A 14903-nucleotide genomic window follows, 5' to 3' on the forward strand; every position below is an offset into this window, starting at 1 on the left:
ACTGAGAATGCCATATCGCCAGGTAGTATCGAATGCCTTTTCTATATCAATGGAGACCATGACAAGGTGTTCATTTTTCACAAAGGCATTGCGAATTTCAGATTCGGCCTTGATCATCAGATCTAGAGAGGACCTATTTTTGCGAAAGCCATGTTGACAATTACTCAATAGTTGTTCAGTTTCAATGATCCAGCTGAGTCGACTGTGGATCATTTTTTCAAGAATTTTACCAAGGCAACTTGACAGAGAGATTGGCCTGTAACTATTAGGACTGGAAGGATCTTTTCCAGGTTTCAAAAAGGGCAAAACTGTAGCATGGTGCCAAGATGTTGGATAAATATTTTCCAGGAAGATCCGGTTAAAGAAAACTAGCAGAATTTGTAAGTTTTGCTCATCGAGATGCTGCAGCATGACATAATATATGCCATCTGGCCCAGCTGCACTGTTTCTCGTTGTTTTTATGGCTTGTAAAAGTTCACAATATTCAAGGGGCTGATTATACAGAAGTGATAGTGAGGTTGTAAAGTTAATGGGCCTCTGTTCGGTGGAGGTCTTAATTTTTTGGAATTTCGGAGTGTAATTTGATACAGCAGAGACTTCGGCAAAGGTTTTACCCAAGGCATTCGCTATATCTAGAGGACCAGAGAGTTCTTGTCCATTGTATGAAAGAATTGGGGAAGGGATGATTGGAAACTTCCCAGAAAGCTGTCTAATTTTCTTCCATATTAATCTGGAGTCGGTATTTCTGTTGATAGTACATGCAAACCGAGTCCAAGAATCTTTCTTGGCTTGCCTGTGAATGAACCGCGCTTTTGCCCTTAGCTTCTTGTAGCTAATTAAATTAGCTGTTGTCGGAAATCGATGGAATAAGTTGAATGCTTTATTTTTTTTCCTTCTTTGCTTTCGTGCACTCTTCGTTCCACCAGTAGTTGAAGTGCCGTCGGGTTGGGGGGTTTGATAATGGAATTGAGTATTTTGCTGCAACTAAAAGACTGGATGTGATATAATCGGTTACTTTATCTATAGGTTGTAGCTGAATAGTTTCTTTGTCCAGAATGATTGCTGATTGAAATTTGGCCCATTTAGCTTTAGAAAATTTCCATTTTCTGCAGGGTTGGTCTAATGGTAGTTGTGTAGTGAGCAGGTTACTGACAATTGAAAATGGTCACTTCCCATTGGGTCTTCCATAGCGGACCACTGAATGACTGGAAACAGTATCGGAGAACAAATCGAAAGGTCAATTGCAGAGGTCTGTCCAGTAGGTAACTGTATATGGGTGTGTGTACCAGTATTAAGAATGGTAAAGTTTTGTTTATCTAGTAGAGTTTCAATCAGTCGGCCCTGTCTATCTAATTTAGAGGATCCCCATAAAGGGTGGTGGCCATTAAAATCCCCTAGCAAGCAGACTGGTGAGGGTAGCTGTACTAAAAGTTCTTCAATATCTTTGAAAGAGTAGGTATTGTTTGGTGGGAGATAGACTGAGACTAGCGTAAATGCAATCTCAGCAATCAGACGCACAGCAACGGCTTCAATTTTGGTTTGAAGAATGATTTGACTAGCAGGGATCTTTGAGTTAATCAAAATAGCTACACCACCACGAGCAGAGTCAGATGTATTCCGATCTCTTCGGTAGACTGAGTAGTTTTTTATAGAAACAGAGATTTTAGCAGTTAAATAGGTTTCCTGCAGACAGAAACCCACTGGAGAGTAGCGTCTAATTAAGTACTGAATGTCATCAATGTTGCATCTAAAGCCTCTACAATTCCACTGTAAAATATAAGGCATTATTTGAGTTTAGAAGAAGCTGTACCTGACGTGGCTGTCTTGTGGCGTTCTGGCTTTGGTTTATTTCTTTTTGGAAAGGTGGGGCGACCTGTGTCCATATCTTCTTCTAATTCTTCTGCAAATATTTCAAGAATCGGATCTTCCTGTTTAGATGGGTACTCTTGATCCATTGATGTTTCCTTAATACTCTGTTTTGAAGTTGAACTGGGATTATTTGGTGTGGTAGCAATCATTGGCGAATGAGGAGATTTTGCTGGAATCGTAAGAGGCGTATTACTTGCTTGATCTGAGTGCTTCTGGATATTGGACTGTTGCTGAGAAAGAACAGCTCGGGCCCAGTCGGAGATTGATATGTTGGATGGAACAGTAACATCAGTTTGCGTGGCTATTGTTTGATATTTTTTTGCAACACTGGCATAGCTACGGTTAGATATACTGGGTGCAATTAATTTTTTTGCTTCCTGGTAAGTAACTTTGTTTTCGACTTTATATTTTACAATTTTTTTCTCCATTTTCCACTTCTCACATGTTTTAGAGTAAGCAGGATGGTTACCCTTGCAATTAAGACAAGTCATTTCTTTTGCCGAACAGTCGTTTTGACTGTGATCAGAAGATCCACAGTTGGGACAAGCTGGGTTCCCTCTGCATGCCGTCTGAGAATGACCATACTTTTGGCATTTGTAGCATCTCAGCGGATTAGGAATATAAGGACGAATGCGACAGAGTAGATATCCTGCTTTTACTGTTGAGGGTAGATTTGGACTGTTAAAGGTGAGAATGATACTTCTGGTGGGTGTGAGTATATTGTCCCTTTTAGTCATGATTCTTTTGACAGCAATTACATTTTGTTCATTTAGCTCTTCTTTAATTTCTTCTTCTGTCACATTCAAAAGGTCCCAACTAGATATAACACCCTTAGATGTATTTAGGGTTGCATGGGCAGTTACCTTTACTGGAATTTTTGCAAAGTTTGTCACTTTCAGGAGTTTTTCAGAATGCCTGCAGTTGACAGTTTCTACTAGTAAGTCCCCCGATTGCAATCTCTTAACCATCTTGGGAGACCCTGCAATACTTTCCAAGTGTTTTTGGATAAGAAAGGGGGATAGCTTACTAAGAGGCTGTTCTGATAATGAATGCATTATTAAAAATGCAGGAAACTCGGTCGCAGAGGAAATGGTTTTTAACCTCTTTGCTTGCGAAGAATCATGTTCGTGCTCTGTGTTTAGCCGACTGCTTGTCGGTTCTAAACAAGGAAACATATTTTGTTCCATCTTGGCTCCTTTTAGCCCCTGGCAGATGAACTTTTCTGCCAAGGTTACCGGCCCCGCCACGGGGAGGCAGGAGCAGTGCCTGGAGTGACCAAGTGAAATTAGTAGGAGTTAGTCTATTAGGTATGAAAAATAAAGAAAGGTTACTTTCCTTCCTTGCTCTCTACCAGTACTTTTGATACAAGAGCTACTAAATTAAAGGATTTCTCAAAGAGAGGAACGTAAAAGAGAACGCAGAATTCACCTATCAAAAAGTCGCAGTTGAAGCACAAGTAGAAATCGCTCAGTCAATCGCTTGGCACCCGGGGCCACATGATATTGCCATGGGGGATGTCTTTGTGTGTGCGCGATGTAAGGAGTGTAAGGAAATCAGGCGACAACTCAGCGTTGTTATGGGCCTATATGAGAGTTTGAAGGACAGGGTGGATGCCCTCGAAAGATCTAAATTGAGGGGCCTATCAAGCTCTCAGCTGCCCACATCAACGCCAGAGCTTGCACTTGGTCATCACGCTGCACAGCGGCAACCCCCAAGGCAGATTGCGCTGGTCCCAAAGGAACTAGTAGTTGTTGGTGACTCTATTGTCAGGGAAACGGGAAACATCCTTTGTAGAAAGGATAGATGGAACAGGACCAGGGTATGTCTGCCAGGGGCAAAGGTTGATGATGTTGTAGAGCAGATATCATCTTTTAAGGGCACAAAAGGTGATATAGTTGTTCACGTTGGCACTAATGATATTAAGAGTAGGAGACCGGCAGAATTACTTAACAAGTACAGGTCACTGTTGAAAAAAAGCCGTGAATTAGGGTTAAATTTGAAAGTGTCTGCAATTCTGCCCAGACACGATAGGAGGGAGTATAAGATGAGAGCCTTGTCGATCAATTTGGCCCTGGTTGTTGTTGTTGTTGTTATGAAAATTTCACGACACAAGGGCAACTGTGGCCAATATGTGTCTGTCAGCGTCATTACGTTCATTTTAATGATTTAGGATGGATATATCAGAGTGCATTTATTATTCCTAGATGTTTAATATATATAAAGAGCTCACTTAGGTTTGCTTTGTCACCAAGTACATGAGAGAGGGTTAGAGGAGCTTGCAAGTTTGCTAATGATTGGAAGGATGTGGCTCGAACGGCTGAATATGATGGACAATCAATCAGGATATGCCTTACTGTAAGTTGTATCTGACAGACAGAGCAGAGCGGTGGATCTTCTCTTAAAAGTAAATGTTTGTGAGTAAGGAAGGTATGTCCAATGCGCAGTCTTGTTAATATAACTTCCTCCTGTCTATTTGCACGTGAGCTAGAATTCCACAAACATAGATCTTTTTTTATTCTGCGAAGTTTATTGCACGATTGGTCCCTCCAAAGTTGTTTCCAGATGGAAGTATATTTGGTACGAAATACATCCCTATAATCTGTAAATTGTACAAACTGAAAGTTATCGTGTATATTAAGATCTGGATTTTTTGCGGCTTGGTCTGCATGATTATTTCCTAGAATTCCAGCATGGCTGGGAATCCAACAGATAGACACTTGTTTTCTTGCTTTATGAAAAATTCCGAGTTGTTTTTTGATATGCTGAATCGAGGAATTTGAGGAATGTTTGCTGTTCTGCAAAGCTGCTACTGCACTAAGGGAGTCAGTATAGATTAGAGCAGGTAGAAGTTGATGCTGGGTAATATCATCCAGTGCTAGTTTAATAGCATATAATTCTGCTGTGAAAATACTGCAAACATGAGGCAAGGAGACAGATATAATATATTCCGGTAAAACTACTGCGACGCCTACTGAGTTGTTCGATTTTGAACCATCTGTGTAAATCTGATGACTGTTTCTATTTTCAAAACTGTGCAGTGCATGAAGCTTCTGTATAACGATTGGAGAGATCTCTTTTTTATTCCTGTTTGTAAGATGTGATATGGATAATGGCACAGTCGGAATCCAAGGAGGTTCTGAGTTTATATCTACTGCAGAAATGTTCTGGAAATGTATTTCCCAAACTTGAGCTAAGTGTCTGAGGCGCAGTCCTACTATTTTCATTTGGCTTGTGATCATAATTACTCGTCCATGGTGGATTGTGAATAATGGACCAATTTGGATGTGATGGCTGACTGTATATTTTTGCCGCATACATGCACAGTAAATAATCTCGTCGAAGATTCAGCGGGGGTTCCGAAGCATCTGCATACAGGCTGTAGATTGGTGAAGTTCTAAATGCTCCTAGAGCTATGCGGAGAGCATTATGGTGAATGGTATCTAGACGACGTAAGATGCTCCTTCTTGCTGAAGCATATACAGGGGATCCATAGTCTAAACGAGATCTAATCAAAGTTTTATATAATAGTAATAATGTGGACCTGTCGGCTCCCCAGGCCATTGAAGATACTGTGCGCAAGATGTTAAGTTTTAAGAGGCAACTAGTTCGAAGTCTTAGTATATGTTCCTGAAAGTTTAGTTTTCTATCTATTGTTAAGCCCAAAAAGGAGAAATTTTGAACAACAGGTAGAGCAATTTTATTTAAGTATAAGACCGGTTCAGGATGAAGACCACGCATTTTACAGAAGTGTATAACAACAGATTTTTTCTCAGATATTCTATAGCCATTATTTTGAGTCCATACTTCTATTTTGTTTATGGATAATTGCAGCTGTCGTTCAATTGTGTTCATGCTTTGTGATTGAAATGAAATGGAAAGATCATCTGCATACATATATATTTGCAATGATGGGGGTATAACCTTTGTGATATTGTTCACCCGCAGTGCAAACAGGGTTGCACTTAATACTGAGCCCTGGGGAACCCCTTCCTGTTGTATATAGATTGTAGATAAACAGCCTTTGTATCGTACCTGAAATGTTCTGTCGGCAAGAAATTTTTCTATAAATTGTGGAAGTTGTCCTCTGTATCCTATTTGAAATAGATCTCGTAGAATTCCGAATCTCCATGTTGTGTCAAAGGCTTTTTCAAGATCTAGATTTACCATCACCATATGCTGCTTTCTTATAAATGAGTTTCTAATATTTGTTTCCACTTTGACATGTAGGTCAAGTGTTGATCTATTTTTCCTAAATCCAAATTGGTGGGGTGATAAAACATTCTCTTTTTTCAGCAACCACGTAAGTCTATTATGCACCATTCGTTCAAGGATTTTTCCCAAGCAGCTGGTCAGTGAAATCGGGCGATAATTATATGTATAGGAAGGATCTTTTCCGGGTTTGGGAAATGCAAGGACAATTGCATGCCGCCATATGGATGGATACAGGTTGTTCAGAAAAATTCTATTATATAGTGCTAGCAGGATTTCCAGACAATCAGAGTTTAGGTGTTGTATCATAGTATAATAAATGCCATCGGGACCTGGTGCGCTATTTGGTAATTTTGTAATGGTTGTAAGTAATTCCTCTTTTAGAAATGGTAGATTATAAGAATGAGATATCTTGGTAGAGAAATTCAATTTACTCCGTTCAGCTTGCTCTTTATATTTTTGAAAGTCAGTGCTGTAGCTTGTAACTGCTGATATGGAAGCGAAAGATTCAGCCAAAATTTCTGATATCTGATCTGCTTGAAAAACGTCCTGCCCTTTCCAATGGAAGATTGGAGATTGTGTGATTGGATATCTTCCACTTAAAATCCGAATTTTTTTCCACACCAAACCAGGATTCGAGTTCCTAGTAAGTGTAGAAGCGAACACGATCCAAGACTTTTTCTTTGCTTTTTTCCGAATTCTCCTTGCTTCAGCTTTGGCTTTTTTATATGCAATTAAATTGGCGGTAGTTGGGTATTGACGGAATCTATTCCATGCTCGATTTTGTTTTGTTTTTGCTGTTGCACATTCTGCATTCCACCAAGAGTTGTACCGTGCTTGCCTTGCCTTACTTATTTGAGGTATTGTAGCTTTGGAAGCTTCTAGCAGTTGATCATTGATATATAAGACAGCATCATCTATTGGCAGGGTTTCTATTAATTGCTTATCCAGTTTGATTAATTGCATATATTTACTCCAATTAGCTTTTTTAAAATTCCATACTGTTCTCGTTCCTTCTGTAGGAGTTGATTGTGTCTGTATGGAACATACTATCGGAAAATGATCACTGTTGTAAGGTCATTCAACACGAACCATTCTATACTAGGATAAATTGATGGAGAACATATTGTTAAGTCTATTGCAGAGGTGATACCTGTAGACAAACTGATATAAGTGTGAGATCCGGTATTCAGTAAATTCAGTTGTTGATCATCTATGAGAGTTTCGATTATGTTACCTCTATTGTCTGTGTGAGTAGATCCCCACAAATGATGATGGGCATTCATATCTCCCATAAGGCAGTAGGGAGGTTGGAGCTGCATAGTAAGATCATTTAATTCCGATCTGGTGAGGGGGATATTTGGTGGAAGATAAATGGACGAGATTGTGATAGAAATTCCGATGGCTATTCTTACTGCTACTGCTTCTAAGTTGGTTCTTAATGTTGTTTGCTTAGCTGGTATATGAGTATTTACCAAAATTGCCACTCCTCCTTTGGCAGTTCTGTTATCATTCCTGTCTCTCCGGAAAAGTGTATAATTTTGAAATGTGGGTGAAGATTGAGGTGTTAGATGGGTCTCCTGAAGGCAAATGCAGGCAGGTTTATACTGCTGAATTATATCTTTTATTTCATCCAATTTTCCACGTAAACCACGACAGTTCCACTGTATAATAATATGTTGCATTATTTAGGTCTCGGGACGATTTGCTGAATCTGACTGCGCTTTTGAGTTTTTCCGTTTATCATATTTGGGTCTATCTTTCTTCGGAAAATTAGGACGAGGTGTATCAATATCTTCTGCAAGGTGTAGTTCTAGTATGTTCTCTCTCTGTTCATCAGTGTCCATTTGATCTATATTTGTTTGTTTCTGTTCACACGGTTTATTAGATGATGTTTGCTTTGTTTTTGAAGATTTTACTTCTGATTTCTGCTTTCCAGGCATGGAAGTATCCTGCTCTTTACCACTGGATGTTTCTTGTGAAACTGTTTTTGTCATCAATATTACTTTACTCCAGTCTATAATGTGGTTTAGAGGTATTACTACCTCCGTTTGAGTGGCTATAGTTTGCTGTCGTTTCACTGCTGAAGCATAGGAACGTGACGGTTTGGTTGCAAGTACAGTAAACCCTCGCTATTCGCGGGGGTTACGTTCCTGAGAAATGTCGCGAATACCGAAAACGCGAATACTGAGTTATGGCTCCCATAGTAATAAAGGGGTTCCGTTCCAAAGTATGAAATATATAAGAAAAACTAGTCTAAAATTTTGTCTATGTATGTATTATATGTACCTTCATAATATGACTGTACACGACAGTACATAGTGAAATGCAAGCATATGGCATCGAAATGAAAATAAGAAACAATTTAATATTAAATGTAATATTTATTAGAAATTTCAAACCAGCGCCTTTGCTTGCAAAAAAAAACATCCCGCCAGTGTGCTATCACCAGTTTCGCTAAAGTGTTGATAAAGAAGTTTTGCCTTTTCACGAATGATGAGTGAACTTAACGGAATTTTATTTTGAATTCGGTCTTCTATCCACAGATTTAAAGCTTTTCCATTTTTTTAAATTTAACATTACGAGTTACAGAGCAAATTTTTGAAGCAATTAGCGCGGTTTCACGGACACTACGGCAGATTTTTTCTTCCGATTTTTTGATTGATCGTACCGTTGACTCATTGATTTTATAATGTTTTGCCACTGAGGAGACACTTTCACTATTAGAAATTTCGTCTAATAACTCAAATTTTATTCGCTAGTGTCATCACCTTCTTTGATATTTTCACATTTCTCTTTTTATTCGTAGCCATATTTTTGTAGGGGTTAGAAAGAACTTGACCACAATAAAGTCACTTTCTTCCGTTAACGCACTCGAAAAAGTCTGTTTTACACTGCAAAACGGTAGAGTTATCATTTTTGTAAGCATATCAATTTATAAATTGATAAATTTATTCAATTTATAAACATATAAATTAAAATCAAACGACGAAACCTTCCATGACTAACACATACTGAACAAGGATTAGCGAGAAACATCCAAGCTCCCGATTTTTTCACCCCTCTTCCCCACCCACTGAGCGCTGTTTTGACCGGGAAAGATAATTTTAACCACGCCCATGTTTTTTATGGCGGAAAATATTCACGGTGTTTTAAAATTCACATTTTTTCAGGTTTCATTTTATATTAAATCGGCGATCGCGAATATGCGAAACCGCGAATACAGATACCGCGAATAGCGGGGGTTTACTGTATCTGTTTTCTTGCTTCCGGATAAGACACTTTATTTTCTACTTTGTATTTTTGAATTTGCTTTCCCAATACCCACATTTCGCATGTCTTCGAAAAAGCAGGATGATTTTCGTGACAATTGGGACAGAGTGGTGTAGTGGATGTGCAGTTTGCTTGATTGTGGTCTTTTGATCCACAGAGTGGACAGATGGGATCACTGCGACATGTCGCCTGAGAGTGTCCGTATCGCTGACAGTTGTAACACCTTATTGGATTTGGTATATATGGTCGGATTTTGCAATTTAAATATCCTGCTTTAACTGAATGGGGAAGAGAAGGATTGTTAAATGTGAGAATTACTGATCGGGTTGGAATGAGAATTCCGTCTTTCTTCATCATTATCCTCCTAACATGTATTACTTGTTGTTCTGTTAGCTCGCTCAGTAGTTCTTCCTCTGAAACAGTCAAAAGGTCCCATTCAGTAATAACACCTTTCGATGTATTCAGGGAATTATGTGGGGTAATTTCAACTGGTAGTCCTGCAAAAGTTTTCATTTGTAGTAATTTTTCCGATTGATGACTTAATGAGGTTTCTACTAAGAGATCACCTGATTGTAATCGTTTTATCATTTTTGGTGATCCAACCATGGACTCTATAGTCTTCTGAACTAAGAAAGGGGATAATTTTCCCACAGGTTGTGATGATAACGAATGTATCACCAAAAAAAAAGGGACAGTAGACTGAGAGCTGTTGATTTTCATTCTCTTAGCCTGAGACATGTTCAGCTGTAAGTCGTCACATTTATTGGAGTTAGCTTTCTCCAATCTTGTGTTATTAGTATTTTGGTCCATTTTCAACTCCTTTTAGTCCTGGGTGATGTCTTTTCACCCAGGTCCAGCCCCGCCACGGGGAGGCAGGAGTAGTGCCACCAAGTGACCAAGCGAGTAAAATAGAAGGTTAGTACACAGAAAAATTAAGAAAGGTTACTTTCCTTTCTGAAACTTCTTCCTTATACTTTAAGAAAGAGAACTTTTATTATATATTTGAATAACGGAAGAAAAAATGTGTGAACTTAAAGTGAAAAGCTTATCTCTCTAATATAATCGCAATAGAATTCGCAGGGAAGATCGCTTGGCCTCAAGATTCGCTTGGCAAATTTGGCCCTGGAAAGATTGTGCAAGGCTCAAGGGGTAGAATTTTTTCAGCCTGGACTGTACTTGTTAACAGGACAGACTGCTTCTACAGGGATGGGATACACTTAAATAGAAAGGGTGCAAGAATATTTGCTGATGCTATCGAGGCAGTGTTAGGTGGGTCGGAAAACTGATAGCTTGGGGGGATACAAGGACTAATAGTTTAACAGTAGCCGTAGGCAGAGGTGAAGGTGATTCTTGCACAACTTCTATTAGAATAAGTAGCGACCTGGAGCGAGGGGTGTTGGGGGTTTCAGGGACGGATGTCAGTCATCGTGAAACAGGTGGGTATATGGGATGTGTTAGAGTGGCTGGGAATAGGAATAGGTGCATGTATACTTGCATGTATACCAATGCTAGAAGTATAGTAAATAAATTTGAAGTGTTGGTCAAGACATCAAAGGCGGATATTGTTGGGATATCAGAGACGTGGTGTCACACAGATATAAGGAATGCCGAACTGGAATTTGGGGAGTACAATGTGTACAGAAAGGATAGACAGGATAGGAAGGGAGGAGGTGTTATGCTGTTAATAAAGAAAAACATAAAATCAAAAGAAGTGCATCCAGTTGATATAGATGAACAGTGCACTGTTGAGTCTGTTTGGTGTGACATAAACACTGCGAAAGCAAAAATAAGAGTAGGAGTGTGTTATAGGCCTAATGACTCAAATGAGTACAATGAACAATTATACAGAGAAATAGAGTGGGCTAGTAAATCTGAATGTCTTATAATGGGGGATTTTAATTTCCCAGATATTGACTGGAACTTGTGGGTTGGGCACTCACACACTAGTCAGACTTTTGTGGATTTATTGGATGATTGTTTTCTGCAGCAGCATGTTCGAGAGGCAACCAGAGAAAGTAATACTCTTGATCTGGTTATCAGCAGTGATCATTCATGTATTAGGAATTTGCAGATAAAAGAACCACTAGGTGGCAGTGATCACAGTGTACTGACGTGGGATTTACTTAAAGATTTAATTACCATCAGGGGTAAAGGAAAGGGTTTTTGCTTCCGTAAAGGCGAGTACAGTGGTCTCCGACAGTTTTTAAATTCTGTACAGTGGGATCAACTGACGATGTTACCAACAGTAAATTCTAAGTGGGAAGCATTCAAGGAATTAATCGTGGAAGCTACTAAAAGTTTCATACCTATTAAGAAATATTGTTCAAGGTTTAGGCCTAAATGGTTGTCAAATGAACTAATGAGACTCGTGACAGAGAAGAAAAATGCATGGGATGCATATAAATTATCAAGCGACTCAGAAGCCTATGGCAGATATAAGTTAATCTGTAATCAGGTCACAAAGGAGGTGAGGCAGGCGAAGGCAGATTATGAGAAATCCTTGGCAAAAGATGCTAAGAAAAACAGCAGGGATTTCTTTACTTATATAAACTCAAAAAGGAAGGGGATGAATCTGATTGGTCCACTTGACATCGATGGTTCGACTGTTGATGATCCTGCTCAGATAGCAAACAAATTGAATGAGTATTTTGCATCTACATTCACACGTGAGGAATTATTAAGGTTTGAAAATGGCAGAAGGTTATCAAATTGTAGCAGGGTGCTTAATGATCTTGTAATAACTGAGAGCAAAGTGGAAGAGAAATTGTTGAAGTTAAACGTAAGAAAAGCACCTGGGGTCGATGGGATCTATCCAGTTATATTAAAGGAGGCGGCAAAGCAACTAAGCAAACCCTTAGCCATAATTATGAGAGCATCCTTGGACTCAGGGGAGGTTCCCACGGACTGGAGATGTGCAAATGTATCCCCAATTCACAAAGGGGGATCGAAGGGTGACACGAATAATTACAGACCATTTAGTTTAACTTCTGTTCCGGGTAAAATAATGGAGTCGCTGGTTAAAGATGCGTTGCAGGATCATCTAGACAAGACTGCAGCAATAATTCAGACACAGCATGGGTTTGTTAAGGGAAAGTCTTGTCTGACAAATTTGATAGGATATTATGATATGATTACAAAGGAACTGGATGCAAAAAATAATTTTGTTATCATATATTTGGATTTCAGGAAAGCTTTTGACACTGTTGCGCATGGAAGACTATTGTACAAATTGGAGCAGAATGGTATTAAGGGTAAGTTGCTACAATGGATAAAAGGATGGTTAAGTGCGAGAAGACAGAGGGTGGTAATCAATGGGTGCTGCTCTTCTTGGACTAATGTTATTAGTGGAGTCCCACAGGGTTCGGTGTTAGGTCCACTGTTGTTTTGTATATTTATCAATGATATTGATGAAGGCATATCAGGCTTAATGTCGAAGTTTGCAGATGATACAAAGGTTGGCAGGGTTGTTAATGACAGTAATGGCAGTGTGCTACTGCAACAGGATCTAGATAATTTGGGCAGATGGGCTAAGAAGTGGCAACTGAAGTTTAACCTTGACAAATGCAAAGTACTGCATATGGGTAGAAGTAACCCCAGAGAAACGTACCAACTGTGTGGTACTACACTTAAGGTGGTAGAAAATGAAAAAGACCTGGGAGTAATTGTGCAGTCAGATATGAAGTTCTCTGAGCAATGCAGACAGGCTGCCAGGGCAGGTCATGGGGTTTTGTCAATGATATATAGGAATTTTGCTAGCAGGGAAAAGGAGGTGATTATCCCTCTGTATAAGGCAATGGTCAGGCCACACCTTGAGTACTGCGTACAGGTCTGGAGGCCTCATTTCAGGAAGGATGTAGATTTACTTGAGCGTGTACAGAGAAGGGCAACAAGATTGGTGAGGGGAATGAAGGGATCCTCTTACCAAGAGAGGCTTAAGTTCTGCAAATTGCAGGGGCTGGAGACTAGGCATCTGCGCGGTGATCTGATTGAGGTATATAAGGCCTTGAATGGGTTGAGCACGCTGAATTCTGATGGGATCCTTCCACTTGTTCAGATTACGAACCTAAGGGGGCATAAATTCAAATTAAGAAAAGACAGATGTAGAATAGATGTGCGGAAATTTGCCTTTAGCCAGCGGGTGGTTAATTGCTGGAACAAACTTCCATCTGTCGTTGTGGAAGTTGATAGGTTGAATAAATTTAAGGAGGAACTGGACAGGCATTTGGAGGGAATGGTATGATTTTTTTTTGGCTGATGCTGCATAAGCTCATACATTTGCTTTCTTGCATCACATGCCACTACTACTACTACTACTAAAACAGAAGAGAGAGAGAGAGAGAGAGAGAGAGAGAGAGAGATTGGAGTCATCCCTAAAGATTCTATGAGCTGACAGTATAAATGTCACTAAGACGATCCCTATAACTGAAGTTCTTTATTAAGTGCTTAAGCAGCATTGTATGCATTTCATTGAAAATGAAAAAACCTGCAGAATAAAGTTCACTTTTTTTAAGGCAAGCTAAAGAATTACAGCAATTGCTCTCAGTGGTTTATTATGGCCATATTCATTAATGAAAATAAATTCTGAATTAATTTTGGACAATAATTTCACCCTAATTTTGGGCAGTTGAATCACAAAAAGAAACAAATTAATATCTAAAATTATTAAAGTGCACAGTGCTGAATTTTCCAAAATGGGGAGTTCCAACTTGAAAACGAAAGCTGAAAGCCCACAACTTCAAAATTACACATAGAAACTGACCACCTCCACATGCTGATGCATGTATTTAGGAAGTCATATGTGTAAGGTTTACATACTCAAACAACAGAAACAATGCTTTATTCAGGAAATCAAAAATGTGTTATGATAATAATAAATAAATTATTGAATTACTGATAAAAAAATCTTACAGGAAATTTATCTGTAATGTTGTAGTCAGTGGTAATACCCAAGAACCCATCCATATATGATACTGCAACATCAGAATTTATCATCTGTGAGGAGTTTGTTGATCCACTGATTCCCAATGCCATATATTCATTTGCATCTAACAAGAAAATAAAAAAAAGCTAACAAGAATAATAATTTAAATATAAATATTACACAAAAATTTATGCATCAAACAAAAAATAAAAATGTGCCCACTTTATCAGTTTAATATGTGTGTGTGTGTGAGTGGTATGGGTGTTAATAGCACACAAGCTGCTGTGCTATATTGCGCCTATTCATAGGAATGTTGAAAAATAAAAATAAAAATAAATAAATAATTAATGTGAAGACAGTTCAATGTCATTTCATGTCAGAAACTAATCACAGTCGTTCATACATTCCTATTTGTTTCAAATAACAGGAAAGTCATTTTCACCAATGATATCATTTAATGTTATCCGTTCTTGGAGTTTAGCCACAGAATGAAATATTGAAGTTCGATGTTGTCGATAATGTGGACAATCAATCAAAATATGGTTGACTGTTAGATGCTCAAAGCACTGTGAACAATGAGGAGGATCATCGCCTGTGAGTAGATGGAGGCGAGTTAGATGAGTATGTCCTA

At 38.9% G+C, this 14903-nt stretch overlaps 1 protein-coding gene across 1 annotated transcript in view; it reads right to left on the reverse strand.

Annotated features, from left to right (window-relative positions):
- LOC150085794 (protein Skeletor, isoforms B/C-like) overlaps positions 1 to 14903 on the reverse strand; it is a 715869-nt gene that overhangs the window by 355029 nt on the left and 345937 nt on the right. Inside the window, exon 9 of the mRNA XM_090374255.1 lies at positions 14260 to 14396. Coding sequence (XP_090230381.1) covers positions 14260 to 14396 — 137 coding nt within the window. The remainder of the gene's footprint in view (positions 1 to 14259; positions 14397 to 14903) is intronic.

Source organism: Mastigoproctus giganteus, chromosome 5 (genome assembly GCF_048544385.1).
Source record: "Mastigoproctus giganteus isolate SK-2022 chromosome 5, ASM4854438v1, whole genome shotgun sequence".
NCBI classification, from domain to species: Eukaryota; Metazoa; Arthropoda; class Arachnida; order Uropygi; family Thelyphonidae; genus Mastigoproctus; species Mastigoproctus giganteus.